The 27,018-nt window shown below is 38.8% G+C and overlaps 1 protein-coding gene across 1 annotated transcript in view; it reads left to right on the top strand.

The window, feature by feature from the left end:
- FTO (FTO alpha-ketoglutarate dependent dioxygenase) overlaps window positions 1–27,018 on the top strand; it is a gene marked incomplete at its 3' end in the record, with an annotated part of 419,239 nt that overhangs the window by 182,409 nt on the left and 209,812 nt on the right. Inside the window, exons 5-7 of the mRNA XM_080702521.1 lie at window positions 4,113–4,192; window positions 11,852–11,995; window positions 20,619–20,738. Of these exons, the coding sequence (XP_080558647.1) occupies window positions 4,113–4,192; window positions 11,852–11,995; window positions 20,619–20,738 (344 nt within the window). The remainder of the gene's footprint in view (window positions 1–4,112; window positions 4,193–11,851; window positions 11,996–20,618; window positions 20,739–27,018) is intronic.

Here is a 27,018-nt window from a genome sequence, read left to right as displayed (position 1 = left end):
TCCTTTTCTTATTTTTTTTAAAATGTTCTTTCCTTCTTTGTTTGGATTAAATTTACATGTGTTTTTTTTCAGTGTATCTCTACTTTCTGCTTATTACATACACCTCTTTGTGTCATTTATTTGCAGTTTCCTTAGTTTTACTTAGGATAGGATTTTTTTAACCTTAGCATTGGACATGTGGTGTGGATTTTTTATTGTTGGGCAACCCTATGAATTGTAACATATTTTGATATATCTGGCTTTTACTCATGCAATACCAATAGCAATCCTGCCCCATCAGAGCACATATCCAAAAACTATGTGTCCATACATTCCCAAAGGTCCTTTGGTGACTGAGGGGGCGATGGTAATGACAAAATTAAGATCTTATTGAGAACTGCTACTCTTAGAATTACAGGATGCATCTTTAACTTATCACAGTGTACCTTCACATATTATTGTAATAGTCTTAAAATAGCATACATTAATTTCTTTCTTCCTTATATCTACATGTATTCTTATATGTTATGCAACATATTTACATGTATTTGCCTCTCTTTACTTAATATGCCCCCTCTTCTGCCTTATGTTAAGATTTTCTCTTTATGCCTGGTATTCAGAAATAGCATATATATAGTCGGGTGTGATGGCACACGCTTATAATCCCTGCGCTTGGGAGGCTGAGACAGGAGGCTGGCGCAGGTTCGAAGCCAGCCTCAGCTACTTAGTGAGGCTCTCAGCAACTTAGTGAGACCCTGTTTCCAAATAAAATATAAAATGGGTCTGGGAGTATAGCCCAGAGGTAGAAAGCCTCTGGGTTCCACCCCCAGTACCACCAAAAAAAAAACCAAACAAACAAACAAAAAAAAAACCCCAAAAAACAAAACAAAAAACCGCCCAACAAAATAAAGAATAAAAAATAGGGCAGGGGGCTGTAGCTTGGGGGTCAAATGCCCCTGGGTTCTATTCCCCAGGCCCACTAAAAAAAAAAAAAAGAAATAGCATATATATATAAACATATATATATATATATATCATAACCATAATATAAAATCATGTATATGACATATAATATATAATCATAATCAGATGTATATCACAATGTACATATATATGTATATATTAGTTGGTGGTTTGTTTCATTTTTTTGGTATTGGGGATTGAACCTAGAGGCATTCTACCTCCAAGCTACACCCCCAGCCTGATTTTTTTTTAATTTGGAAATAGTGTCTCACTAGGTTTCTGAGAGCCTCAATGTGTTTGCTGAGGCTGGCTTTGATCCTGCGATCTTCCTATCTCAGCCTCCCAAATACTGGGACTCCACGCGTGTGCTACCACACCCAGCTATTTTGGTGTTTTTTATTTTACTTTGCTTCATACTTTTGGGTCTTTTTACTGGGCTTGTAGTTTTCATCAAATTTGGAATCCTTTTGTGTTTGCCCATGTGTGCTACTGTTCCAGGCTATACCCTCAGCCCTTGTATAAATACTTTGTTTTTTGTTTTTGAGAGAGGGTCTCATTAGGTTACTGAGGGTCTCACTCTATTGCTGAGGCTGTCCCCAAACCTGTGATCCTCCTGCCTTAGCCTCCCAAAGGACTGGGATTATAGGTGTGTGCCACCATACCCCACTCAAATTTGGAATTCTTTTGGCTGTTTTTTCTTATAAAAATTTTTTTGGTCATTCTTTCACCTTTAGAACTCGAGTTACACTACTTAATATTGTTCCATTAGTCACTGATGTTCTTAGTATTTGATAGTCTTTTTTTTCTGTTTCCTTAATTTGGGATAGTTTATATTTTGTTTGTTCTATTTTACTGATCTTTCTTCTGTAGTATATAGGTTCCCTTAGTCTCATTCAGTGTTATTTTATTATTATTATTATTATTATTATTATTATTATTATTATTGGTGGTACTGGGGTTCCTGGAAACCCTTTTCCGGGCTACACTTCCCAGACCTATTTTATATTTTTTATTTGGAAACAGGGTCTCTTAAGCCAGCGAGGCTGACTTTGAACCTGTGCGATCCTCCTGTCTCCGCCTCCCAAGGGCAGGGATTACAAGAGTGCGCCACCACACCCAGCTTCACTGTTATTTTTATTTCGGGTATTATATAATTTTTAGGAGCATCATTTTATATATGTGTAACATATAAAGATGACTATTTTATATGTAAAATAAAAGTATACATGTATTTTATATGGAGGGGTTATGGATGTCCTTCATTTCTTTCTTTTACTTTTCAATGGATCCTAGATATTGCACATTGTATTTGTTGGTTGACTGAATTGTCATTTTTAAAAAATACTATTGAATTTTACCCTAATGAAAATTAAATTACTTGAATAAGTTTGGATCTTTTTGAGGCTTAATTTAAAACTGTTCTATGTAGGTCCAGAACAACCTTAAACCCTGTACTAATTTAGCCTTACCATAAGGTGACAGTTTTTCTAATGATTACTTAGTATCCTGTAATTTATGTGTTCCAGCTACTGGAAACACAAAGTATTTTGGTTCTGTGTGAGGTCTGAGATTTGTTCAGCCTTTTGCTTTATGGAACTTCTTTTTTGCCCTTAGGGATTTTCATTTACCGGTGGACAGACGAGTGCTTAGCCCCAAACTCAAGAAAACCCTTTTGCAGATCTCTTTTTGTTCTTTCTCCTATGCAGATTCAGATTTTTCTATTCCAGTATTATGACTTACACATTTTGGTGTCTTGGCCTTCCTAAACTGTTATTTCTGTCCAACTACCCCTTCTCTTCTATGGCTTTGAAACTGTTTACAGGCAGTAAGATAGGGTGATTGTAGGCCTTACCTATTTTGTTTCTCTTCTCCCTGGAACACTTTGCACAGTTTTCCATTCTCAGAAAACTTTGGTTCACGTTTTGCTTTGCTTTGTGGTTTAAGGCAGAGGGTAAACACTGTCACTGAGACTCCGTAATATCTAGATGGATATCCTTCACTTGTCACTTTGAATCTTCTTTGTTTAGAGGTAATATTATAGATTGTTTTTGATGACGTGTATGGAACCTGTTGGCCTTTGCCTCTTAGTTTATGTCCTTATCTTTCTTGGTTTCTTGGTAAGAGGCCTGTGCTGACTACATAGGAAATCCTATGTTTTGGGGGAAATCCTAGTCAGCTCTCCTCTTTGTAGTAGAGAATGTAATGTCCTCAGCAGAGGTGATAAAGGTTTGGCCTGAGGTGTGGCATTAGTTCTTAGAATATACAATAACTTGGCCATTGATTTTCTCCCTCTGCTTGTGGTCTTCAGAGTATTCTTCAACTGATGAATTCACCACCTACTCCATTTTTTTTTGGGGGGGGGTGGTACTGGGGTTCCCGGAAGCCCTTCTACCTCTGGGCTACACTCCCAGACCTATATTTATATATTTTCTGGAAACAGGGTCTCCTAAGCCAGCACACTGGCTTCAGATCTGCGCGATCCTCCTGTCTCCGCCTCCCAAGCGCAGGGATTACAAGCGTGCGTCACCACGCCCGGTCACCTACTTCATTTTTGAGTCATTAATCCATTGGCTTGAATTCGGTTCTGAGAGGCAGACATGGCAACATGCTGGGTTGGTTAGTTTGTTTTCTAGAAAATGGTTAGAACAAAACTAATAATTATGAAGAGAAAGGGGCAGTTTTCGGATGAAAGATATCCACCTCTAATAGAAAAGAATTCTGGCTTATTGTATAGACCAGGCTAGAAGTAGGCATATTATGTGAAAGAGAAATCAGCTCAGTCTATAAGTAGTAATTTTTTTGTGGGTGAATATATGAGACCACATATAAAAGCAGGGTAACCACTTATCATGTTCGTGGAGGGTATTCCTGGTTTATATTTGTTGTCCTGGAATTAAAATCCCCTTTCCTTTTTAAAGTGTTCTAGTGTGGATGTTTAGGATGTGCACGTGTGTGTACACACACACATATACACACATCTATCATATATATATATATTCATTTTATTTGTTGTAAGTGACATTTTAAAGACTACAAGGTGTTAATTGCTTGTTTATTGTTGTTCCATAAATGATAGATTTATTGTTTACTTTGTATTTTAGTTAAATAATGAATGGTGTATATTGACTAGTAAACATTTTTTTTTTAATATTTTGGTATTTTTCCTGCAGATGATCTCAACGCCACCCACCAGCACTGTGTTTTGGCTGGCTCACAACCTCGGTTTAGTTCCACCCACCGAGTGGCAGAGGTAAGTGTAAATAAAAATGTGATTCACACTTAATTGATTGTGACAGAGTGGTTGAGTGAGCAATTTATCATAGAGCTTTGGAAGACTCTTTGATAGGAAAATTGCTCCCATCTAACTTGACTTTAGTCTCTATTTACTTACTTTCTTAGCTTTGGGTTATATTGGATGCAGTTTTAACGTTCATGCACAGCATGGGATAAGTATGTTTTGATTCTTAGAGTCGTGTTTCTTGGAGAAAGTAAATGCCATTGGCAGGTGTTGCTGGTTAGATTTTCTTAGGTGTATTTGTCAGGGTCAAGGGGAGGAGCTGGCCAACGAAAGGGAGGTGGATTTGTGTGCTTAAGCATTTGGATTATGCGTGTGTCTGGGTTCAAATGGAGAATTTGCATTACCTTCAACTCTTTGGTCAAACTTCTAGGTATATGAATGTAAATTTCGGGGAAACATTAAGTGATGACAAGACATTTCTGAGCTCCCAAGTTGTGTTCATAGCCTAGACTCTATTGCTCAATTCTGCCATCACTTGGCAATGGCCACTGGTCAGATTGTCAGACTAGTTCAGTGTGGAAAGTGCAGATGAGGAAAACCCATGGTAGTCACCCTCATGTTCCAGAGAGCAGGGGAATAATCTTAGAAGGGTTACAGTTGGACCCCCTGCCCAAGCTTGTCTTGCTTTGCCTCATCACTCCACTTTGTTTGCAAATGTTGGGTAGAAGGGATGAGTAGAAGCATGGGTGCAGGCCATTTTAGTCCTTGGCTATGGGTCCGTAAGGCAGTGCCGTGTCTTTTGACCATTAAGAAGCTGTACTGGTGGACTGGCCATGCTTCTCTGTGGCAGAAAGGGCATGAATGACAAACATTCTTTCTTCCCTTTTCTATTCTTTTCTATTGAAACATTCTTTTAAACATTTCAGCGTCTATTCCAGTCCAACACTGCAGGCCTGAGAGATAGAGCCATCAGCATGACCCTTTGCTTACTACCCTTGTTGAATTTGCATTTTAGTTGAAAAGTCAGGTGCTAAATAAATAAACACAGAAATAATTATCCTAGATAATTGGGGTTGTTTCTTGAAGAATGTAAATGCTGTTGACAAGTGTTGTTAGTTCTAAGTGAGTTCTGTGAGGGCGGGAGCATTTATAGTCTACCTAATATGTGCCTTTTACTATAGAGAAAGACTTAATTTTTCCTCTTATAGGCATTTATCTTTCTAGACATAACCCTCCCAAGAGTCCTGTCCTTGTTAGTCACGTAGTGTGTGCTACTTAAGTGTGTCCCCTTTTCATCTTTCCTAATCTAATCTGGAAGAGTAGATAAACTCATTAGTCCTGTGTTCAGAGTGATGGTATGAAATTATGAATAAAAATTTGAGGGAAATTTGTTCAATGGGGATAAATATATCTAACTCATGTTTTTTATGAGGATTAAATGAATTAATGCATGCAAGTCTTTTAGAAAAGTGACTGGTGTACATTCAAAGAATGTTATTCACTACAACTATGGCTAAATTACTATAACTGTCTTTCCATTTTATTCTGATGAAAAACTAATAAGGGATAGAAATAACCAAAGCTCTTTGTGTTAAAGATAATTTGGGTTGAAGGTATTCTTGTCGGCACTTGTGAACAGGAATGGTTGATACATTTAGTGTCTTCAACATGCTTGCAGATGAAGAATAGGTATGGTGCAGAATAGAAAGCAGCAAATAGCATAAGGCTTCACTGGTGAGGTGAAGTATGTAGTAGCCATCAGGACAGGGACAATATAAGGATTTAACATGTAGGGATGAGGGGATTTTAGGACATTGTAGGGTAGTGTTTTAGTTAGCTTTTATGTCACCATGACAAAAATACCTGACAAGAAAAACTTAAACGAGGAAAGGTTTATTTGGACTATGGTGTCAGAGGTTTAGTTCATGGTTGACTGGCTCCAAGGTAGAAACATCATGGCAGCTGGGCATGGAGGAGAAATGTTGCTCAGGGCATAGATAGTCCCAAGGCCACACCCCCAGGGGCCTTCTTTCTTCAGCCATGCTCTGCCTGCCCACAGGTACCAGCCATTAAATCCATTCAAATAATCTATCAACGGATCTATCTACTGATGAGGACAGAACCCTGATTCAGTTATTTTGCTAATGAACGTTTCATGTGTGCTGCCAGCATATGAACTTTTCTCAGGGACATTCTATAGCCAAGCCCTAGCAGACACAAAATATGGGATGAACCAGGACCAAGGTGGGTAGCAGATCACTTGGATGGGAGGAGATGCTTAAGGAATACTGAGTGGCTATGTTTTGAGTGGACCCCAGGGAACCAAAGGTAGTATTGACAGGCAGGGCTGACTTCTGTAGGGACCAGATTGTGAGTAGTCTAGATATCGGATTAGGTGTTTGAGCTTATGTTACTTAACAGTTGTAGGCTATTGATTATTTTTTATTGACATATTGGAAATAACTGTAAGAAGATAATGTGGATATCACTTAATCTTGTCTGAACTAGGATGGTAGCAGAGGGGTAAAAAGAAGAAATGAGACTGGACACACTACTGACTCAAGTAAAGAGACTCTGGAAGTAAGAATGAATAAATGAATGGGCAAACACACGAACTAACTCTACTGGGTGTTTTCTGAGTGTCATGCTCTGAGATGGCTGAGTTTCATGTCTGGGCAATTCAGGGAATGACATGACTTTTAGTAGGAACAGGGTATCTGAGACATTAGGAGAAGACAGTAATTCAGTTTTGAACAGACAGTGTTGGAGAGGTCAGTAGACAAATGTAAATGTGGAATAAAACTTGGGGGATAATCCCAGCATTTGGGAGGCTGAGACAGGAAGATTATGGTTTGCAGACAGACTCAGCTACTTAGTGAGGCCCTTTGCAACTCAGTGAGACCCTGTTTCAAAATAAAGAATAAAAAATAGGGCTGGGAGTGTAGCTCTGAGGTAGAATGCCTCTGGGTTCCATTCCCAGTACAGCAAGAAAAAAAAAAAAAACCCAAAAAACAAAATAACAAACTTTTCACTTCCCCCACCCCCACCATAAATGTGCAACCCATAAGGAGCCCTTTGGCATACAGTTTGAAAAGTCCCCCCTGGTTTAATCCCTTTTATTTTTTTCCTTTTTTCATACTGTCATTAGTTACTTTCAAAATGTCCTGAAGCTCAACCTGCTTAGACCAATCACAGCTGTGTTTGTATCTTCTAATTTTTAGGCCAAATTTTGAGCATTAATTAACTTGGGTGAATACATATAGTGATTCTGTTTCAAGAAAAAGATTACCCCAAATCTCTGAGTTTTATATTTTTTTTTATTCTTTATTTTGAAACAGGGTCTCACTGAGTTGCAAAGGGCCTCATTAGGTAGCTCAGCTATTACGTGTGTTTTACTTCAAGCTACGTGCTATTTTATTAAACATGTATAACGTGCATTATGTAAATATTCAGCTTTTTGTATCATGATTCATCAATCAGATATCCATGGTCTACAGGCCAAAAGGCTGTTTTTTTTTTTTTTTTTGTAAATAAAAGTTATTGGAACCCAGCCATACTCATTCGTTTACAAATTGTTTATTTCTGCTTTGTCACTAAAGGGGCAGTGCTGAGTAGTTGCAACACAGACCTTGTGACTACAAGATTAAAATATTTATTGTCTAGTCTTTTAAGAAAAATGTACTGAAATCTCTTTAAGGCTGTGGAAATAGCCTTTAAGTTTTACCTTAAAATTAAAAGTATTTACGCCGGGCATGGTGGCGCACGCTTGTAATACCCGCTCTTGGGAGGCGGAGACAGGAGGACGGCTCAGGTTCGAAGCAAGAGACCCTGTTTCAAAAATATAATATAGGTCTGAGAGTATAGCCCGGAGGTAGAAGGGCTTCCAGGAACCCCAGTACCACCAAAATAATAATAATAATAATAATAATAATAATAATAATAATAATAAATAATAATAAAAGTATTTTAAAAATCACTGTTTTAGGGCAAGTTTTTGTTTTACTCAAAGAAACAAATGGTAGTATTTTGTGCTGGTAAAATTATATTGGTGTGTTTATGTTCTTCTGGTAGTTTTTTGCTTGGTTTACTTTTTGGAAAGCTATATGGGAATATGTGTAAAAGTACCATAAAATAAATCTGGGATCTCATAATACTACTTTTGCGAATCAAAACTAGGAAATATTTATTCAATAGAACTGTATCTCTAAGGAGGTGTATGCAACATTATAAGTATAGTGAAAAGTTAGGCAGATCCTTTATAATATGTGATCAATCGATTAAATTGTTGAAAATCATAATATTGAGAATGGTAGTCTTGAATACTTATGAAAAACAGTGAAAAATAGCATGTACATGGATATGACTATACTGATTACCCAGAGTGTACAAAGAATCACAATAAATAAAAAAGGAAATTAGGTTTTGGTGATAGGATTATTTTATAAAGCTTTAATTTTATTTTTATTATATCTTATATTAGAAGGAAAATATTTTCTCCCAATACTAAAGTTTCATTATTGTCTCACTCAGTAGAAGATGGGAAAATTTTTATACAACTTTACAACTGTCACTTTTTCTACATCCTCTCCTTTATGTTACTTTGTTTTGATACTAGGGATTTAACTCAGGAGGATTCTGCCTCTGAGCTATACCCCCAGCCCCATTTTACTTTTTATTTTGCAGTGGGTCTCACTAAGTTGTGGAGGGCCTTGCTAAGTTCCAGAGGCTGGCCTCAAACCAAGATCCTCCTGTCTTAGCCTGCCAAGTACTGATTACAGGTGTGCGCCGCCACGTCTGGCTTGTCCCCTCCTTCTTACTGTGTCAACATTATGTGACTCATCTGGGCCAAACAAAATGATTTGCTTTTTTCTGCGTACTCAGAATAGGTAGAAAACTAATTGTGTTTTCTTCTAAATTAATCTACTATTTATTATAGTCTATTAATAATGTATTTAATGCAACTATGCATAACTGAATCCACAAATCAATATTATACAAAGATAGCTATTTGATGTATTCCTCAGTTATTAAGCTTTTTTTCTTTTCAAACTGCCTACGTTTTTATTATTTTTTGTTAGTGAATAATAATTATGCAGAATAGGTTGTTTCCTTGTAGCACATTCGTATATGCACATAATATAATTTTATCAATTTCAATCTCTAGTTGTCTTCCTCTCCTCCTTTTTCCTGATTTTCTTCCTCAATCCTACCAGTTTCCCTTCAATTTTTATGAAAACAGATTATCTTAAGGAATTGATCTTTTGTTCTTGTACTGGGGATGGAACCTAGGGGCATCTATCTCTGGGCTACACACCCCAGCCCTATTTTTTAATTCTTTATTTTGAAACAAGGTCCACTAAGTTGCACAGGGCCTCACTATGTAGGAGCTGAGGCTGTCTGTGAACCATAATCCTCTGGTCTCTGTCTCCCGAATGCTGGGATTACAAGTGTGCACCACCATGCCCTGGCAGGAATTGATATTTTGAAATATAAACTTGTACATGAATGTTCATAATAGTTTGATTCATGATAGCCAAAAAGTGCATACAACCCAAAGGTTTATAACTTAATAAGTGTATAAATAAAATGTGGCTTATTCATGTAATAGAATATTGTCTGACAGTAAAAAGGAATGAAGTACTGTTACATACTGCAACATGGATGAACCATGAAAGCATGTTAAGTATAAGAAGCCAATCAAAAAAATCACATGTGATATGATTTCATTTATTGAAATGTCCAGAATAGGCCTATGTATGGACATGTAAAGTACATTAGTGGTTGCCTAGGGCTGGGAGGGTTGGAAACAGGGTTACAACTGAAGGGCATAGGGTTTTATTTTGGGATAACAAAATTATTGTAAAATTAACTGTACTGATGGTCATATAACTCTGTTAATATATTAAAAAACATCATTTTTTTATGGCGGTACTGGGAATTGATCCCATGGGCATTCCACTTCTGAGCAACACCCCAGCCTTTTTTTTATTATTTCAAAATAGGGTCTCACTAAGTTGCTGGGGTGGGCTTTAAATCTGTGATCCTCCTGTCTTTGTCTCCCAAGTAGTAGGATTGAGTGTGTGTACCACAATGTTTGGCAGATGGTAGGATTTTATATGTGAATTATATTTCAATAAAGCTCTGGCCAAAATAAAAACTAAGCAAAGTTTGATCAGAAATTAAACCTCTGTGCACCTGGGGGTCTGGAATTTCCCTTCTCCATACCCTTTTTTTTTTTGTAAAATGCAAATAAGCTTACACCACAGTTTATTTAACTGGTTGCCTTTTGATGGGAAATTAAAATTGTTTCTCATCTTTCACTAGAGTAAGTGGCCCTGCAGTTAATAAACTTTTACGAAGGTCACTTTGAACTTGGAGATGTGAAGGTTTAAGTAGGGTTACTTTCTAGACAGAATGCCATTTAAAAGTATGTTAAGTATGTTGGGATGGGTCTGTTGCAGGAGAGAGAGGGGGGGTGGGGAGGGGAGGGGAGGGGAGAGGAGAGGAGAGGAGAGGAGAGGAGAGGAGAGGAGAGGGAAACTTATTTTATTTTTTGTGTTTTCTTTGTAGCAAATTGGAGCTGCCTGCCCTTGTGCTCTGGGTACTCTGGGGTCATCATGTCCTCATGTTAAAATATATATTAGTTGAGCTTTTTTGTGTGGCACAGGAACTCTTGTTTTTCCCAGGTTTGTCGATGTCACATTGTATAAGATGGCAATAACTAGGCAAGGAATTAACTTTCAAGGTTATCTCCAAGGGCTCAGTCTAAATTATAAATATGAAAATAAAAATATTTTAGAGATACATTTCCCTCATTGGGTCTAAAGGATATATATATATATATATATATATATATATATATAGAGAGAGAGAGAGAGAGAGAGAGAGAGTTTTTTATTATTTTAGGAAATCATGTCATTTCTGAAATAAGTGGGTACATATCCCATCTGCATCCTCTTTAACATATGGTCATTCAAGAAGTTTATCCATTTGACCTCTATTTTGTTCCCACAGACCAGGAGAGAGATGAGCTAGTTATCTGTGTCCTTGATTTTACCCAAGTACCAAGTGCTGCCTTTGAATGTTCTTTGAGGGCACTAGCCACTTCTCCATTATTTGAAGAATGTGTTCTGCCATGGACAGCAACTGCCGACTTTATGGTTTTAGTAGAAAAGGAAAATAAGCTCTTTGCCTTGTGTTTATAAACTGTTCTATTTCATGTGCTTTTAAACTAGTTCTATGGTCTGGCTATCTTTCTTCCCAATTGTTAGGCTCGTGGGACATTAGATAAAATTAATGTCCTTGACTTCTTGGTTAAGTAGTCATTCATTCAATAAGTTCTTCTACATTTAAGACTCAGTTCTAGATGATGTAAGATATGTAGAAGAAATATAGACGTCTATAAATCAGACCTTAGCCTCAGGATGCCTATAGAGATAAGAGATTGGAGACCCACCAATAAAAGGAAAACAGTCATCTAAGTGGGCCAGATGAGGCTGAGCTGGCAGCGCAGGATCCAGTGAGCCTGCCACTCTGCTAATTCTTAGGTTAAGGAGCATGAGCTCTCAGAACCAGAGATGGACTCAGAAAAGAGACAAACCTGAGCAATGTTAGGAAGAGTAGATAGTAAAATTTCGCTTCTAATCTTGGTTGCTGTTTCTATCCTGGCAGTGCTCGACTGGGACCTTGGATTATATTTCACAGCGCTGCCAGTTGGCTCTGCAGAATGTCCGTGAGGATATGGACAATGGCGACGTCTCTTTGAAATCCTTCGAGCCTGCAGTTTTGAAACAAGGAGAAGAAATTCACAATGAGGTGAGGACTTTCAAAAACTGAAGGGTCTGAGGTTCTGTACTACTTTGAAGCTACCAAATTGATTTGCCACTATTTCATGTTGGTATAAGACATGTTGCTCTAAAGTCGGATGAAGGACAGGTCACTACAACAACAGCAGTAGCAGATGTCAGCATGATTGTTCTAGTTCTGCTGTGACCACTTGGGCTGCTATAACAAGATACAACAGACCGGGTACTTGTACAGAATGGGAACTATCGTCACAGCTCTGCAGTCTGGGAAGCCCAGGATCAAAGCACTGGCAGTTTTTGTGTCTGATGAGGGTTGTTTCCTAATGCATAGAAGGCACCTTCTCACTGTGATTTTACAGAGCAGAAGGGACAAGCAAGTCCCCCGGAGCGTCTTTTTATAAGTACTAGTCCACACATGAGGGCTCTGCTTTCCTGATTCATCACCTCCCAAAGGCCCCACCACTTAGCACCATTACTTTGGAGGTTAGTTTTTCTGTGGAGGGTAGTAACATTCAGACCACATCATTCTAGATGCCTCTATTTCTACAGAGTGATACAAAGTGGGCCAGATGACATGCATATCAGGAGGAGTTACATCACAGGAGAGGAGCCTTGAGTTGAGGAGCCTGCATTATTTTAATGGGTAGTTAGAATGCATGTCCTTTGCTCCAGGTGAAGACACTGTATCTTCCAAGTCTGTAAGAAAACTTGCCCTCTATTCTCCAGGGAGAAGCCATCTTTATCTTCCAAGGCTGCTTGCTGTACAAACATACTCACAATGAGTGTTTGAAACACAAGACAGTCAGTGCCTTCCTTGTAAGACATGGGAAATACACAAGACTCAGGAAAAATGGTCTCTTGCCAAGAACTGAAAGAGGGCTCTCCAGGAGCAAGTGACAATGCTTTGTCTTTTATTTATGAAATAAATTGCATTTCTGCAATCTATGAGACCAGTAAGTCAAGATCCATGAGTTAGTATTTCACAAACTTTGCTGTTCTTTTTAATCTCTTTTGAATTTTTGTTTTATCTTTGGACCACATCTATTGTTAACTATTTAACAATTTTCTTTAACTCATTTTTTTTTCTCTTTTTGTGGTTCTGGGGATGGAACTCAGGGGCTTTGTACCTCTGATCTACACCCCCAGCCCTATTTATTTATTTATTTATTTATTTATTTATTTATTTATTTATTTTGGTGGTACTGGGGTTCCTGGAAGCCCTTCTACCTCCGGACTACACTCCCAAACCTATTTTATATTTTTGAAACAGGGTCTCTTACGCCAGTGCGGCTGGCTTCGAACCTGCGCGATCCTCCTGTCTCTGCCTCCCAAGTGCGGGGATTACAAGCGTGCGCCACCATGCCCGCCTTAATCTTTATTTTTGAAACAGGGTCTCACTGAGTTGCGAAGGTCCTCCCTAGGTAGCTGAGGCTGTCCGCAAACCCCAATCCTTCAGTCTCTGCCTCCCAAATGCTGGGATTACAAGGGTGCTCCACCATGCCCGGCTTTTAACTCTTTTTTTTTTTTTTTTGGTGGTACTGGAGTTCCTGGAAACCCTTCTGCCTCCGGGTTACACTCCCAGACCTATTTTTATATATTTTTTTATTTGGAAACAGGGTCTCTTAAGCCAGCAAGGCTGGCTTCGAACCTGCACGATCCTCCTGTCTCTGCCTCCCAAGCGCGGGGATTATAAGCGTGCGCCACCATGCCTGGCTCTTAACTCATTTTTTAACAAATATTAATTTTTTAAAAAAAGGAAACTTGTGTTGCTACTTCAAGTAGAAACCTAGTATGACAAACCAAATGAAACATAACAAAAACAACAAAAATATAGCCAATTGAAACAGCAGTGTTATTGCATTTCAGCAGGGCCCTTGCCTGAAAAGTCTCTGAGCCTGAAGTCTTCTTCTGTTTAAGAAAGATTAGTAGCTGGGCATGATGGTGCACACCTATAATCTCAGTACTTAGGGAGTTGAAACAGGAGGATCACAGCTTCAAGACCAACCTCAGCAACTTAGCTAAACTTTCAGCAACTTAGGGAGAACCATTTCAAAGCAAAAAAAGAAAGAAGGGCTAGAGACATTGCTGATTACCAGGATTGCGGGAAAGATACACATTTTGCGTCTGCTGACCTCACTGAATTATACCTGAGAGCCAAATTATTTATCTTTTTCCTTTATTTATGGTGTAAAAATTCTAATTTGGAAATGTGTTTCCTTCTCAAAAAACTTTTCAATTTTAGGAGTAAGGGTATTGGGTGCATATAAGCTATTTTGTTTTACTATCTTTTCTGGTCTTCTGTGATTGTGATATTTTGTTATCATCAGCAGGTGGGGGAAATCTATATAATCACGGTGTTTATGTAACAGTAGAATATTGTCATCTGAATTCATATGCTTCAGAAAATGGCTGGCTGCTTTTGACATTGTGTATGTAAGGGAGGTGGGACAGAGATGTATCAGAAACCTCAGCTCCTTGTGGCTAGCCTGGGATTGAATGGAGAGGGAGAGTTTGCATCTACATAGCGGTGTGCTAGTCTTTGCCACCCCTCCCCATCTTCGATTCTTCAAGGTCTTCTTTCTTACTTAGGAATTAATTCCATATGTCAGGGCACACTGTCAGATGTTGTTCTTTTGCCATCCAGGTTGGCCTGGGATCAAGCCTCCATGCACTCTCTACTGTGTTCTGATGTCAAAAGCACAAGCATTCACAGCAGTTTCCCAGTTTCTTGTTTGCTTTCCTCGTTCTTCAAAGCCACATACCTTTGTGGGACTAATTATAGGATGAAAACCATGGTTTTAAATGCTGTAAGCTTTCAGGCTGTCTGGGTTTAAGAGTGGATTGTTTTCCTTGTCTAGAAGGGGTTCTAAGTAAGCAATTTGGGAACTTTAAGCCTAGGAACTGACTATCTTTGGAAGTTTTTAAAATTTAAGATGCTTAGTAAAGATTTATGTTCATTTATACACAGAATCTTTGTCTGTTATTTGTCTGTTCTTGTTCTGAAAAACGGTAAAATCGGCATCAACCGCTTTTTCATGCCAATCTCCCCTGGCAGAATATTCCTTTCAAAGGTATTGTTTAATTCTCCTTTCTTCTCATTGTTTAATGCTGTCTTCCATCTTACTGTTGTGAAAGGGTCTTCACAGGGTCTCTCTTTGTAGATTGGACCTCAGCATCTCTCCCTGGATGAGTTTCTTTCTTTCTCAGTGGAATCATTTGTTCATTTATTATAGTGAGGCAGTTAGTGTCTTGCTGAAGCACGTGCACACACGTCACGAGGGAAACGGGACTGAGCCGAGGACCTTAAGCCAACACGGTAGAAGAAAAGCAGGTGATACTGTTCACTTGGAGGCGTGGAGATGACTTATAACCATATGGTGATAAGGCTGTCAATTTACAACTATGATTCTGGAGTCTTACAGACTTTGCTCTCCACTGCCGAGGGACCCGGTGACCAAGGTTCAGGCAGGTGGATGGATCCTGTTTTCTTCTTTAGGTATTTATGGGAGAAACACTTCTTTTGATTGATTTATTTTTTGTCTAGCCCATGGAGAAGGCAAGTGAAAGTAAGAAGGTTACAGGCATGTTTTCTGGGTGCAGCTGTGAACCTAAACTGACATGTTTTTATTTATCTCTGAAGATGCAGAAGGCCTTATAGGACCTCCAGGCTGTCAGTGCTTTCTGACGCTTATGGGCTTGAATTCCTTTTATATTGTAATCGCTCAAAAGATGGGATAATAGGAATTTTCATTAAGTGCACGTCAGAAATGAGGAAGTTTTCTTTATAAGCATAAAAAAGACTCTGAGCTGGGCGTGGTGGTACATGCCTGTAATCCTAAGACTTGGAAGGCCGAAACAGGAGGATGGCAGAGTCATAGCCAGCCTTAGTAATTTAGCAGGCCCTTAGCAATGTAGCGAGACCCTGTTTAAAAATAAAATATAAAATAGGGCTGGAATGTAGCTTAGAGGCAGAATGCTCTGGGTTCAATCCCAGGGAGCACCAAAAATAAATAAATAAATAAATAAATAAATAAATAAATAAATAAAAGAAAAAGGAGGAAGGAAAAAGGAGAAGAAAAAGAAGAAAGAAGATGACTCTGAGCGAACCTGAAGATGACTCCTTCATGCTCCTGTTGTTCTCATCTTTAGGGACCCACGTCATCACGGAGCATTCCTTGGCCTTCGTCAGTATTTGCCCTCCTGATGGCTTGTCTCTTACTGCTTTGCTGGTTGTGAGCCTCCCTGGGGGGCTTGCACTGTAGAGAAGGAGTGAGGCCTCTGCCGTGGTTAGGTCTTCATTGGTCAGTCAGTGTGGTTAGGCTTTGAATTTTTTGTTTTTCCCTGAAGTAAGAAGATTCCCATTGTATTCTATTCCTAACCCTCTGTTTTGTGCAAAGCCGACCCTGAACTGGTATGGTGGAACACACTTGTAATTCTAGTACTTGGGAGACAGAGATAAGAGGGTCACAGGTTCTCAGCGAGCCTCAGCAATTTAATTGAATAATTGAGGCCCTTATTAACTTAGTGAGACCCTGTTTCAAAATAAAAAATAAAATAGGGCTGAGGTATAGCTCAGAGGTAGAATGCCCTTGGGTTCAATATCTAGTGTCACACACACACACACACACACACACACACACACACACCCCAAAACAAACAAAAAAGTCCACCTTCCAGTTTTCCTTTTTGCCCTCAGAGTTCAGGGGTGGGGGGTGGTTCTCTTTTCTTTCCTTTTTTATTTTCCCTTTCAGTACTGGGGGTCAAACCCAGGGCATCATGCATGCTAGGTAATCACTCTACCACAGAACTTTAACTCCCCTTTTAAGCTCAGACTCTGAATCATAGTTGGAAATATTGTTGTACTTCCTTACTTTTTTTTTTTTAAAAAAAGAGCCAATTACTTCTCTTGGCAATATGTGACTGGTGAGGGTGGCATTTGATTAAAATCCTGTAACTTTTTTTTTTTTTACCTACAGCATTGAAGTGGAAAAATCAGGTCATGGAATTGAATAAAATGCATGCCAATGGATTTGATGTCCACAAAGATTGTATCTCAAGGGCAATACTTTAACTCATGAATAAAACTCTATTGGGAGCATCCTCAGCGTTGAACTTTTCTGACTGGCACTAGTGGAAGGGGGGGATGTAAGTTGACATGGATGTTAAAATTTTTCTTGCTCAGAAACTTTCCCAAGATTGTGAGAATTTTGCAGACAATAAATTCTAGGCCTTGTGGTCTTGTTTAGATTGTATTCTTTGCATTTAGCAAGGACCTGGCATATAGCAGGCAGTTCATTATTAGCTCATTTTGTCCTGACCACAAACCTATGTGCTTATTATATAATTACACCTATTTTTTCAGATGATATACATATTCTGTAGCAGGGCCTGGTTTTGAACTGATTCCAGAGCCCATATTCTTAGCCCTGACATTGTCTGCTTTAAATAATAGTTAGGCAAGGCCAGGTGTGATCTCAGTACTTGGGAGGTTGAGACAGGAGGATCGCAGGTTCATGGTCAGGCTCAGCAGCTTAATGAGGCCTTCCTCAACCATGTTTTATTTAAAAAAAAAAAAAAAAAACAGTACTGGGGATGTAGCTTAGAGATAGAATGCCTCTGGGCTCGCCGGGCGTGGTGGCGCACGCTTGTAATCCCCGCGCCTTGGGAGGCGGAGACAGGAGGATCGCGCAGGTTCGAAGCCAGCCTTGCTGGCATAAGAGACCCTGTTTCAAAAATATAAAATAGGTCTGGGAGTGTAGCCCGGAGGTAGAAGGGCTTCCAGGAACCCCAGTACCACCAAAAAAAAAAAAAAAAAAAAAAAGAATGCCTCTGGGCTCAATACCCAGTACCCTACTTCTCCTCCCATACAAAAGTTAGGCAAACAAGGAGAAAGATGAAGGTATTACTTATTAAAATGGACAAGGCATTTTCTTTTCTCTTTTGTCCAACAGCAGAGTCCCTAGATATTCCTTTAACTTGCTTCTGAGTTTTAATTTACTGAAATGTGGACTCTAGTGTACTCTGATAGGTTGAATGAACTAATTACACATGATAATCTGTTTTATTTCCTGAGATACCATGGTTGCCAAGGCTCATGTGTTTTGTCCTCTTCAATGGAAATAACCAGCCGAAAGGTTGGGAAACCTTTTCAAGCCTCCCTAACTCAGGCCTTGATCTTTTGCTGACAGGCTGTTTCGATAGTGTGAACAAATGTGAAATCCATTAGAACTCATTTTTTCTTGTAATAAATATGTTGTTAAGCCTGTATATTCACACAGGGTGAACTATGTTCATATTCATTTTCCTTTCAAAACACTCAAGTTTACTTCTGTTAACCACTGTCTTTTTACTACCACAGATAAGGTGTAGCAACTTTTGTCTTAATATTGTCTACATTCCTTTTTTGTTTTGCTTTGTTTAAACAGCTTTAACTGAATTCAGTTCTACATATCAAACAAACATTTAGTTAATGTAAACTTAAACCTTTTCTTATGACTTGTTCTCTGGTTACTCATTGGAGCCATTTTCACCATTGCTAAATCTTCACAAGTTGCTTTTGTTTGCCTCACCTCATGAAAGTTCAGTGTGGATAAACAAGCCAAAAAGTTCTTTGTGGTCACAGGTGACAGTTATAATAGCTCAGCATCTATATATGGAACCTGATCACCGTAGCAAAGCCAGGAAATCCAGCATGAAGCTGCGGTCACTGTACATTTCTGTAGCAGGCAGAGGGAAAAGAGTTCTTAGGATGAGTGGTGTTACACTTTGATGGTAAAATTCGATTTTCAAGTTGAAAATGAGTGATAGAAGACTTGGAAAATAGAAAATAATTCCTTAACCTTTCAAAGTGTTAGTCAGCTGTCTATGTTGGGATTATTTCATCTGCAAAGGACACAATAGTGAACCTGAATTGACCTAAGTAAAGAGGGCTTCAAGAATATTCTGCTGGAGAGACAGTTGATGTCACAAGGACCTGGTTTTTAACTTTTCATTTTTCAACTACCTCCTGCTGCGTTGCCTCCACTTTCCCATTTAATGGTTAAGTGACTTTAGAGCCTTTTCTGTATCTTCTTACAGTCTTATGCTGACTTCTTTTCCTCCTCCTCCTCCTCCTCCTCCTCCTTCTCCTTCTCTTCCTCCTCCTCTTCCTCCTCTTCCTCCTTCTCCTCTTCCTCCTTCTCTTCCTCCTCCTCCTCTTTCTCCTCCTCCTCCTCCTCCTCTTCTTCTTCCTCCTCCTCTTCCTCTTCCTCCTCCTCCTCCTCCTCCTCCTCCTCCTCCTCCTCCTCCTCCTTCTCCCTTTTTTTTGATACTAGGGATTGAATTCAGTGGCATTCTACCTCTGAGTTATCTCCTAAGCCCTTTTATTTTTTAAAATAGGGTCTCTCTAGGTTGCTGAGGCTGACCTTGAACTTCTGATTCTCCCTCCTTATCACTGGGATCACAGGCATGCACCACCACACCTGGTTTGTGACCTATTTTGGAAGGCTGATTGGCTTAGACCTGCGTTGCCAGTTCTGTCCCTAGCCCTGGAGCTAAGCTCTACCTAGATCCTGTGGATGGACACCAAGGAGGGGGTAGTGATGGGTTACCCAGTGCATAGCAAGGTTTTGCTAGAATATAAGGAAGAATATTAAGGTGGCAAATGATGAAAGTTCACTGTAGTGGGTCCATAGGAAGGAGCATAAATTAGTGGCATTTTTGTTGCTGTGATCTTTAGTTACTGAAGTAGCAATAATTTGAATGACTTTATATTCTTAATGTAGGCTCCCATAGTTAATTTTATGTTGTTTAGTTGTATGTGCTACAGTTATAATCAGTTCTCCCTGTCCCATGGGTAAGTTCTTTCTTTCTTTCTTTCTTTCTTTCTTTCTTTCTTTCTTTCTTTCTTTTTGGTGCATTATAGTCATACATCTTAATGGAATACAAGATAGTAGAGGCATACATTCTCACATTTTTATTTTGAGTTTTGTGGCATTGGATATTGAGCCCAGGGTCATCCTACCACTGAGCTACATCCCCAGTCTTTTTTATTTTTTGTTTTGAAATAGGGTCTGTCTTGCTAGGTTGCTGAGACTCTCAATACTTACTGAGGCTGTCTTTGAACCTGTGGTCCTCCTGTCTTGGCTTCCCAAGTACTGGGATTACAGGCATCAGCCACCATGCCTGGCTAAGTTCTTTAAGTCTAAGAAATTTGTAACTGATACTACTAATATGTGTCTGTGCATTTTTCAAACCAATATTTATTAAAGATGTTTAATAAAAACATGTTTTGATTACATCTTTCTAATTGTGCACACAGTACAGGCTGTATATAACCTTAATATCTCAGACTTTTTGTTGACTGACTCAGAGTTTCCTTGCATCTGACTAATAAGTGTGATTGAACCTCTCCCTGACCTACACTAGATTGTCTTTCTAAGAGGACCTTAGGTTTGGGCAACTCTTTTCTTGGCTTCTCAGAAATACTCTGGAGATGCCAAGTTATATTGGGAATGGATTAGACTGAGCTTTTCTCACTTTTTCTCACCTTATGGCTCTTAAGTTACCAGAGGAAAATCGAGTGAGGAATTCATTGTCCTTGCCTGTCCATCACAAGGACATTATAACCACCACCTTCTCTTTCTGGCCCACAGGTCGAGTTTGAGTGGCTGAGACAGTTTTGGTTTCAAGGCAATCGATACAAGAAGTGCACTGATTGGTGGTGTGAACCTATGACTCGGCTGGAGGGACTGTGGAAGAAGATGGAAAGTGTGGTAAGTTTGTGAAGTCTGGGACCATATTTTTGGGGATACTGTACTATGTAAATCCTTAGTTGCCTAATTTGCTTAGGCAACTGAATATTTATTTAGATATTCTAAAATACTGGACTAAGTTATTTTTGGTGAGGTATGGGAACAGCCAGGATTTTGTCCATACAACCTTAGTTTAGTTTAGTAAACATTTCTTTTTTGGGTGAGGGGATTGTACCCAAGAGCATTACACCTCTGAGCTACACCCCCAGCCCTGTTTTATTTTTTTATTTTGAAAAAGAGTTTTGTTAGGTTGCTGAGGCTGGCCTTGAACCTGTAATCCTCCTGTCTCAGCCTCCCAAGTACTGGGATTACAGGCATGTGCAACCATGCCCTGCTTTAATAAGCATTTCTGAATGTGTTCTAACACAGAAGGTACTTACTATGTTGGACCATATGCTGAGAAGCTGTGATGAGGACAGTTTAATAAAAATTTTGTTTTATTTATTTATTTATTTATTTATTTATTTATTTATTTATTTATTCTTTGGGGTGGTACTGGGGTTCCTGGAAGCCCTTCTACCTCTGGGCTATACTCCCAGACCTATTTTTTTTAAATATTTTTATTTGGAAACAGGGTCTCTTAAGCCAGCGAGGCTGGCTTCAAACCTGTGCAATCCTCCTGTCTCTGCCTCCCAAGCACGGGGATTACAAGCGTGCGCCACCACGCCCAGAGCCCAGTTTAATAAAAAAATAAAATAAAGTTCATTTGCATTTTTAAAGCACCAGGCACTGTTTTAAGACGAGGAGATGTGAAACGGTTACACGTTTTCATTTATAGATATGAAAACCAAGGCACAGAGGAATGATGTGCCTTGCCCAAGTTCATGGGGTAAGTGGCCGAGCAAGATCAAAACCCAGGCCGTCTGGCTCCAGCTTGTGCTCTCAGCCACTGTGACCCAACAGTTTAACAAGGAGCGAGTCATCAGTAACACCGGGTTTTACATGAGCTAAAATAAAATTCTATAATAGAGGTTTTTAAAAAATCACAGTCCAGACAGAGGAATATTAAATTCAGGCTAATGGAAATAAGACTGTTGTGGAACTGCAGATGTGGCTTCTGGGGACCTTGCATGGGGAGCAGGGGGTAGTTGGCATTTGGGAGGAACTATAGGTGCTCAGAATGGAGAAACAGTCAGAAGTCCAGCATGAACAGAGCAAGGAATGCAAAGGGCGTGGCAGAAAACTAACTGGAAGGCAAGTCAAAGCTACTTGTATGTGTGTATATATATATATATATATATATATTGGTGGTACTGGGGTTTCTGGAAGCCCTTCTACCTCTGGGCTACACTCCCAGACCTATTTTATATTTTTGAAAACAGGGTCTCTTATGCCAGCGCGGCTGGCTTTGAACCTGTGAGATCCTCCTGTCTCCGCCTCCCAAGCGTGGGGGGGGGGGTTACAAGCCTGGGCCACCATGCCCTGCCCTACTTGTCTCAATTTAAATAATGCTAATAATAACAAACACATAAGTGAGACTTCTTAAATAGCATACCCAATTCCAAATGTTTTTATTATAACTTATTTAACTTTTGTAATAACCTCATAAAGTATTATTTTCTCTCATTTTTACAAGGACACTGAAGCCCAATGGGCTTATGTAACTTCCCAAGGTCACATAGCTAATAGGCACCCAGGTGAGCTGGGATTTGAAATCAAGAAGGCTGGCCCTAGGGTCCTTGCCCTTCTCCACCTCACTGTTCTGCCTGTAAATAGTTTGAATTTGGAATGTAGTGGGAAAGTGATAAAAGCCTGCTAAATTCTGGAGAGTACCACTCACAGAATTTGAAATGTGCTGAAAACAGTGAACTAATCTGCAGAAATCGGTAATTTGCTAATCCCTATTTTTGTTTTTAAACTACCTTACTGAGATGTAATTGACATACAAAAAGCTGTATGTGTTTAATGAACAGAACGTTATTAAGTTCAGAGATAAATATATGTCCATGAAACACCATAATTCATTATCTTTCACCTCCCAAAGTTTTCTTCCTCCCTATTATTATTATTATTATTATTATTATTATTATGCCTTAACATGGAATCCACCTTAATCCTTCTTTCATAATCTTGAAAATATTAAGTCACAGCCCTGAGGCCTCAGTTTAAAAGTCAGGGTCAGAATCTAGAAGGCCTTGCTCTCCACGTTGGCCTCAAACTTGCTGTCCTTTTGTCTCCGCCTCTCAAGTACCTGGATTACAGGCATGTGCCATTGTGCCCATGAGCTCATCCACCCAATCTTTAAATCATGCCTTTTCATGAATCTGTGTCTAGGGAAGGAATATTGTAATTTCTCTTTTAATGTATTAAGAGTATCACAAAAAATTTAGTTCTCCAAAGACTTAGTCAGTGCAAAACTGAACATTGTAATACTGAGTTGGAGAATGTGAAGAGTTGTTGCCTGCATTTCCATGATTCTGTTCCTAACCTAATTCTAGGTAGAGGGTGTTCTGTCCTTATGGGTATAGTATGCAGGTTTAGAGTCAGGGAACCTTCTCTTTATCCCATTGTGTAATTCTGATTTTGTCCATTTACTAATGAGCTTAGAATCTCTTTACTTGCTAAGTCTTAATTCTAAGACATCAGCTTGACTTTAAATTATAATTTGAAAAAGTTGAAAATTTGAAGTTGGAAAACAAAGAATTTGCTAATTTTCTAAAGCTGTTTTTTAGATTTGTTTTTAAGTAAAGTCTTTGATATTGTGATCCTAACAGTGATGCTCATTATAAGTTCATTTTAAAAGATTATGTATATATTTGGTGGTGGTGGTAGGCACATCGGTCTTTATAGCTTTCATGTAAAAAATACTAAAAGAAAGAGCAATGTTGGGAATTTTCCAGAGCTAGTTACCCTGTAGTTGGTATGGCATTTCTAAGTGTGTGTAAGAAATCAATGGCCTAGTGTCTCCACAGCAAGCCTCAGGATGATCATTATCAGCAGAGTAAAGATTTGGGCCAAGATAAAAGGGATAGTCCTTCTAAATTAAATTTAAACACTGCTTCGAGCCTTTTAAAATGTCTTTTAACAAATTCATAATAATTTATTTTTGCTATTGGAAAAGACAGACGAGAATAATCTTTGGAAAGGTCTCAGCTTTGTAGTTCTTTTAGTGCACTGCCATCTGGCATTTGTGAACTGGGGTGGAACTGGCACTGGCTGGTTAGATTCCTGCTCTATTCCAGCCCATGCCTGTGTTTTTAGTTGCAAGCAGTAGGGGGCAATGTTGAGCTACCAGTTTGAGGCCCCCAAGATGATCGCCTTTCAGGAAAATGCATACAAATGTACCATTAGCTGTCAAGAATTATTCCTGTTGCTTCAAGTTAGTTGTAATCTCTAAGATTCCATAACACAGGAAATCAGTTGTGGGTTAACAAATTCAACAGCAATTTAACATAAAAAGTGCAGTGTTCGGTGCACATTTGGATTCTATAGAATTAGACTAATCTAAACGGCATTTCTGAATGTACTAACTTCGTGTCCAGGGAATATACTACTCAAAATTATTATCATTTTAGACAAATGATTCTTTGTTATCTTTGCTCTTTTTTTTTTTGAATTGTAAAGTCGTTTGTGTTGTGGAAAGATTTCTTTAATCAGTGCATTTTTTTCTATTCTGCAACATAACATCGATCTCTTTTGGTGAGAAAATAAAATAAAAAACCCCAGGCAATATGTGCATTACTTTTCCCCTTTTGCTTATGAGCAAAGCAACCTGTGAAGGCCCTTGTACTAAAGAAGAGACTTCTGTTGCAATTTCTTTCTGTCTTTGTAGTCTTGTTTTCACCTTGTGGTTGGGAGATGTTGTCTCAGGAAGGATAGAGAAGAATGGAAAATGAGCTTTGAAATAGCTTTCTTCCATTAATCGTAATTGCTTAACATGTCATAACCAGTCAGTCACATATTTCAAAAAGTTTAGTCAGCTGTCTCTAAAATTCCCCCCGCCTATACTTCCCATTCCTTGTCCCAGCAAGCATCATTTTTTATCCCACTCTTTATTCTTGCCATTCCTCTCCCAGAGGACAGTCGCACTCTGTGAATGCTCTTGTGATGTAAATGTTAAACCTTATATTTGAATGACATTCTGATAAAATATCACATTTTCCATGAATATTACCCCATGAATTTATGAGCCATTAAGCCCAAAGCAACATAACCCTTTCTCACAACCTAGGAATTTGGCCTAGCCTTTCCTACCCTCGTGCCCTTTTCAAGAAGTATTATAACACTATTACAATATTCAAATATTTGTATTTTCTTTTATTTTTGAACCAATTCACTACCTTCCCACCAAGATTATTGTATTATGAGAAGACTCTTCAGGATAAGAGAGAGTTACCATTTGAAAGAAACTGTGTAAGCTTTGCTTTCTGGGTAAAGAGGAATATGAAAAGCTGAAATCTCCTGTGAGGGGAGGAAGTCTTGCTGTAGCCAGAGATTCAATGGATAGGCCATTTGTCTCTCAGGGTCTGGTATCGCTCTTTGCAAAACTGACATTTATTTTACCTATAAAAATGTTTTAACACTATCAAATTCTCAGTGATACTGAGAAGAATGCTCGGTGTGAAGTCTTCTAAATTGATGACTTTTATTCATTTTCTTTTGACCTTAACAAGAGAGAGAGAGAGAGAGAGAGAGAGAGAGAGAGACCTTTTGTTTGCTACAATCCAATGGAAATATTCTAGAGTAATTTCTAGAGTAAACATTTCAAAGTATGGAGAGAAATGTCTTCATGGGCTTTTCTTCACTTTTCCTTTTTGAAGAGAAGGCAGAGCCCGATCATATGTGAGTGTTCAGAGTCACATTTCCTGTCCTGACAGTTCCTCATGCTGGCACAGCAGAGCTTTAACATGGCAGTTGGCCTTAATAACCTTTATTGACTTTAGTGTGTAGAAGCCAAGACTGGATTATTTTAATGTATCCGTTTTGAAACAGTGTAAAACACAACATATAATTATGTTCAGTAAGCTATAGGCTACATTTAATTCTACCCATTTATGTTAAAACTTGGCACAGGAGAGCAGAGAGATGTGGAAAATGAGTAGGTGTTTTATTTAGTAACGTAACCAGTTTCTTGTTGTTAAAGTTTTAAGGGAGAAATGTACTTCACAATATAAAGGTTGTCCCTGACAAGGCATTTGTAATAGTTTAATTTCAAGATGAGTCATGCCTCTCCTTGTCCTTTTGGCCTGGGTAAATCCTCTTGGGAAAGCTCATTCTGGAGCCTGCCCACTGCCATTTGGATGAGCCCTCGTTCGTGCGGGCTGCCCCGTCCAAGGAAACAACTGCGCGGAGGGAGAGGCTATGAAACCATCATCCCCTGCTGTAGATTAAATTCTTATAGCCGAATATAGGAGCAGGGCTGCTTCTTCAGATATTGGAATATACTCTGAGTATACGGGTGGATACCTTTGTTTAAATAGTTCACTAGTTCAGTTAGCTAAATTCATGTCAGACTTTCTTATTGATTAAAGATTTGGGGGAATGTGAGGTAAAAAGTGGTAAGATATAAACAGTATTCATATTAATGTTAAAGGCATTGATATTTATATACATATGATGTATATGCCATATGTCTTATGTATATATATTTCCCTTCTCCGTTTGTGTTAGTATACGTACTAAGTTACATGTGTTCACATAATCTTGTTTCCCATTTTTCAGAGTTAGCATTTTTTACTTAGGAACAGAGTGTATTACAGTCATTTAAGATCTGGCATGAGATGTCTGATGGCTTAAAATAAAATTTAAATTCCCTCCTCCCCTTTTCTGGCTAGGACAATTATGAGTGGCTCACGACAAGCACAGATTAGAAGCAAGTTAAACCATCGTAAGCACCCAATAATTTAAATTCTGGAACACTATGTTTTAGGAACTTTATGTTTAGTTTTAGAAATTTGGGGGAAAAAAGCCACTTTTAGCCATCATAGTTCATACCTTTGGTCTTCCTAAATGAGTTTACCGAAGGTTGGTTCTTTCTATGCTCCCCGCCCACATGCCCATCTGCCCATTCCAATTCACCACAGCTCTATTGTTCTATTAAAAGTAATAATATCCTGGGGAAGGCTTTTGCATGTAATTTAGCAATTAATTTCTAGCAAGTTTTGGTTCCTCTTTTGCCTTCTGAATTTTCTCTCAGATTGTTTCTTTTTCCCCTTTACCTGCTACAGATTTAGTAGTGAATTTTTTAAGTCTTGTGTATCCTGTCCTTTTTGGGGAAAAAAATTACAATTCCAAAAGAATT

This window comes from Muscardinus avellanarius, assembly GCF_963383645.1.
Source record: "Muscardinus avellanarius genome assembly, chromosome: 10".
Classification (NCBI taxonomy): domain Eukaryota; kingdom Metazoa; phylum Chordata; class Mammalia; order Rodentia; family Gliridae; genus Muscardinus; species Muscardinus avellanarius.
This window is presented reverse-complemented; position numbering and strand designations above follow the sequence as displayed.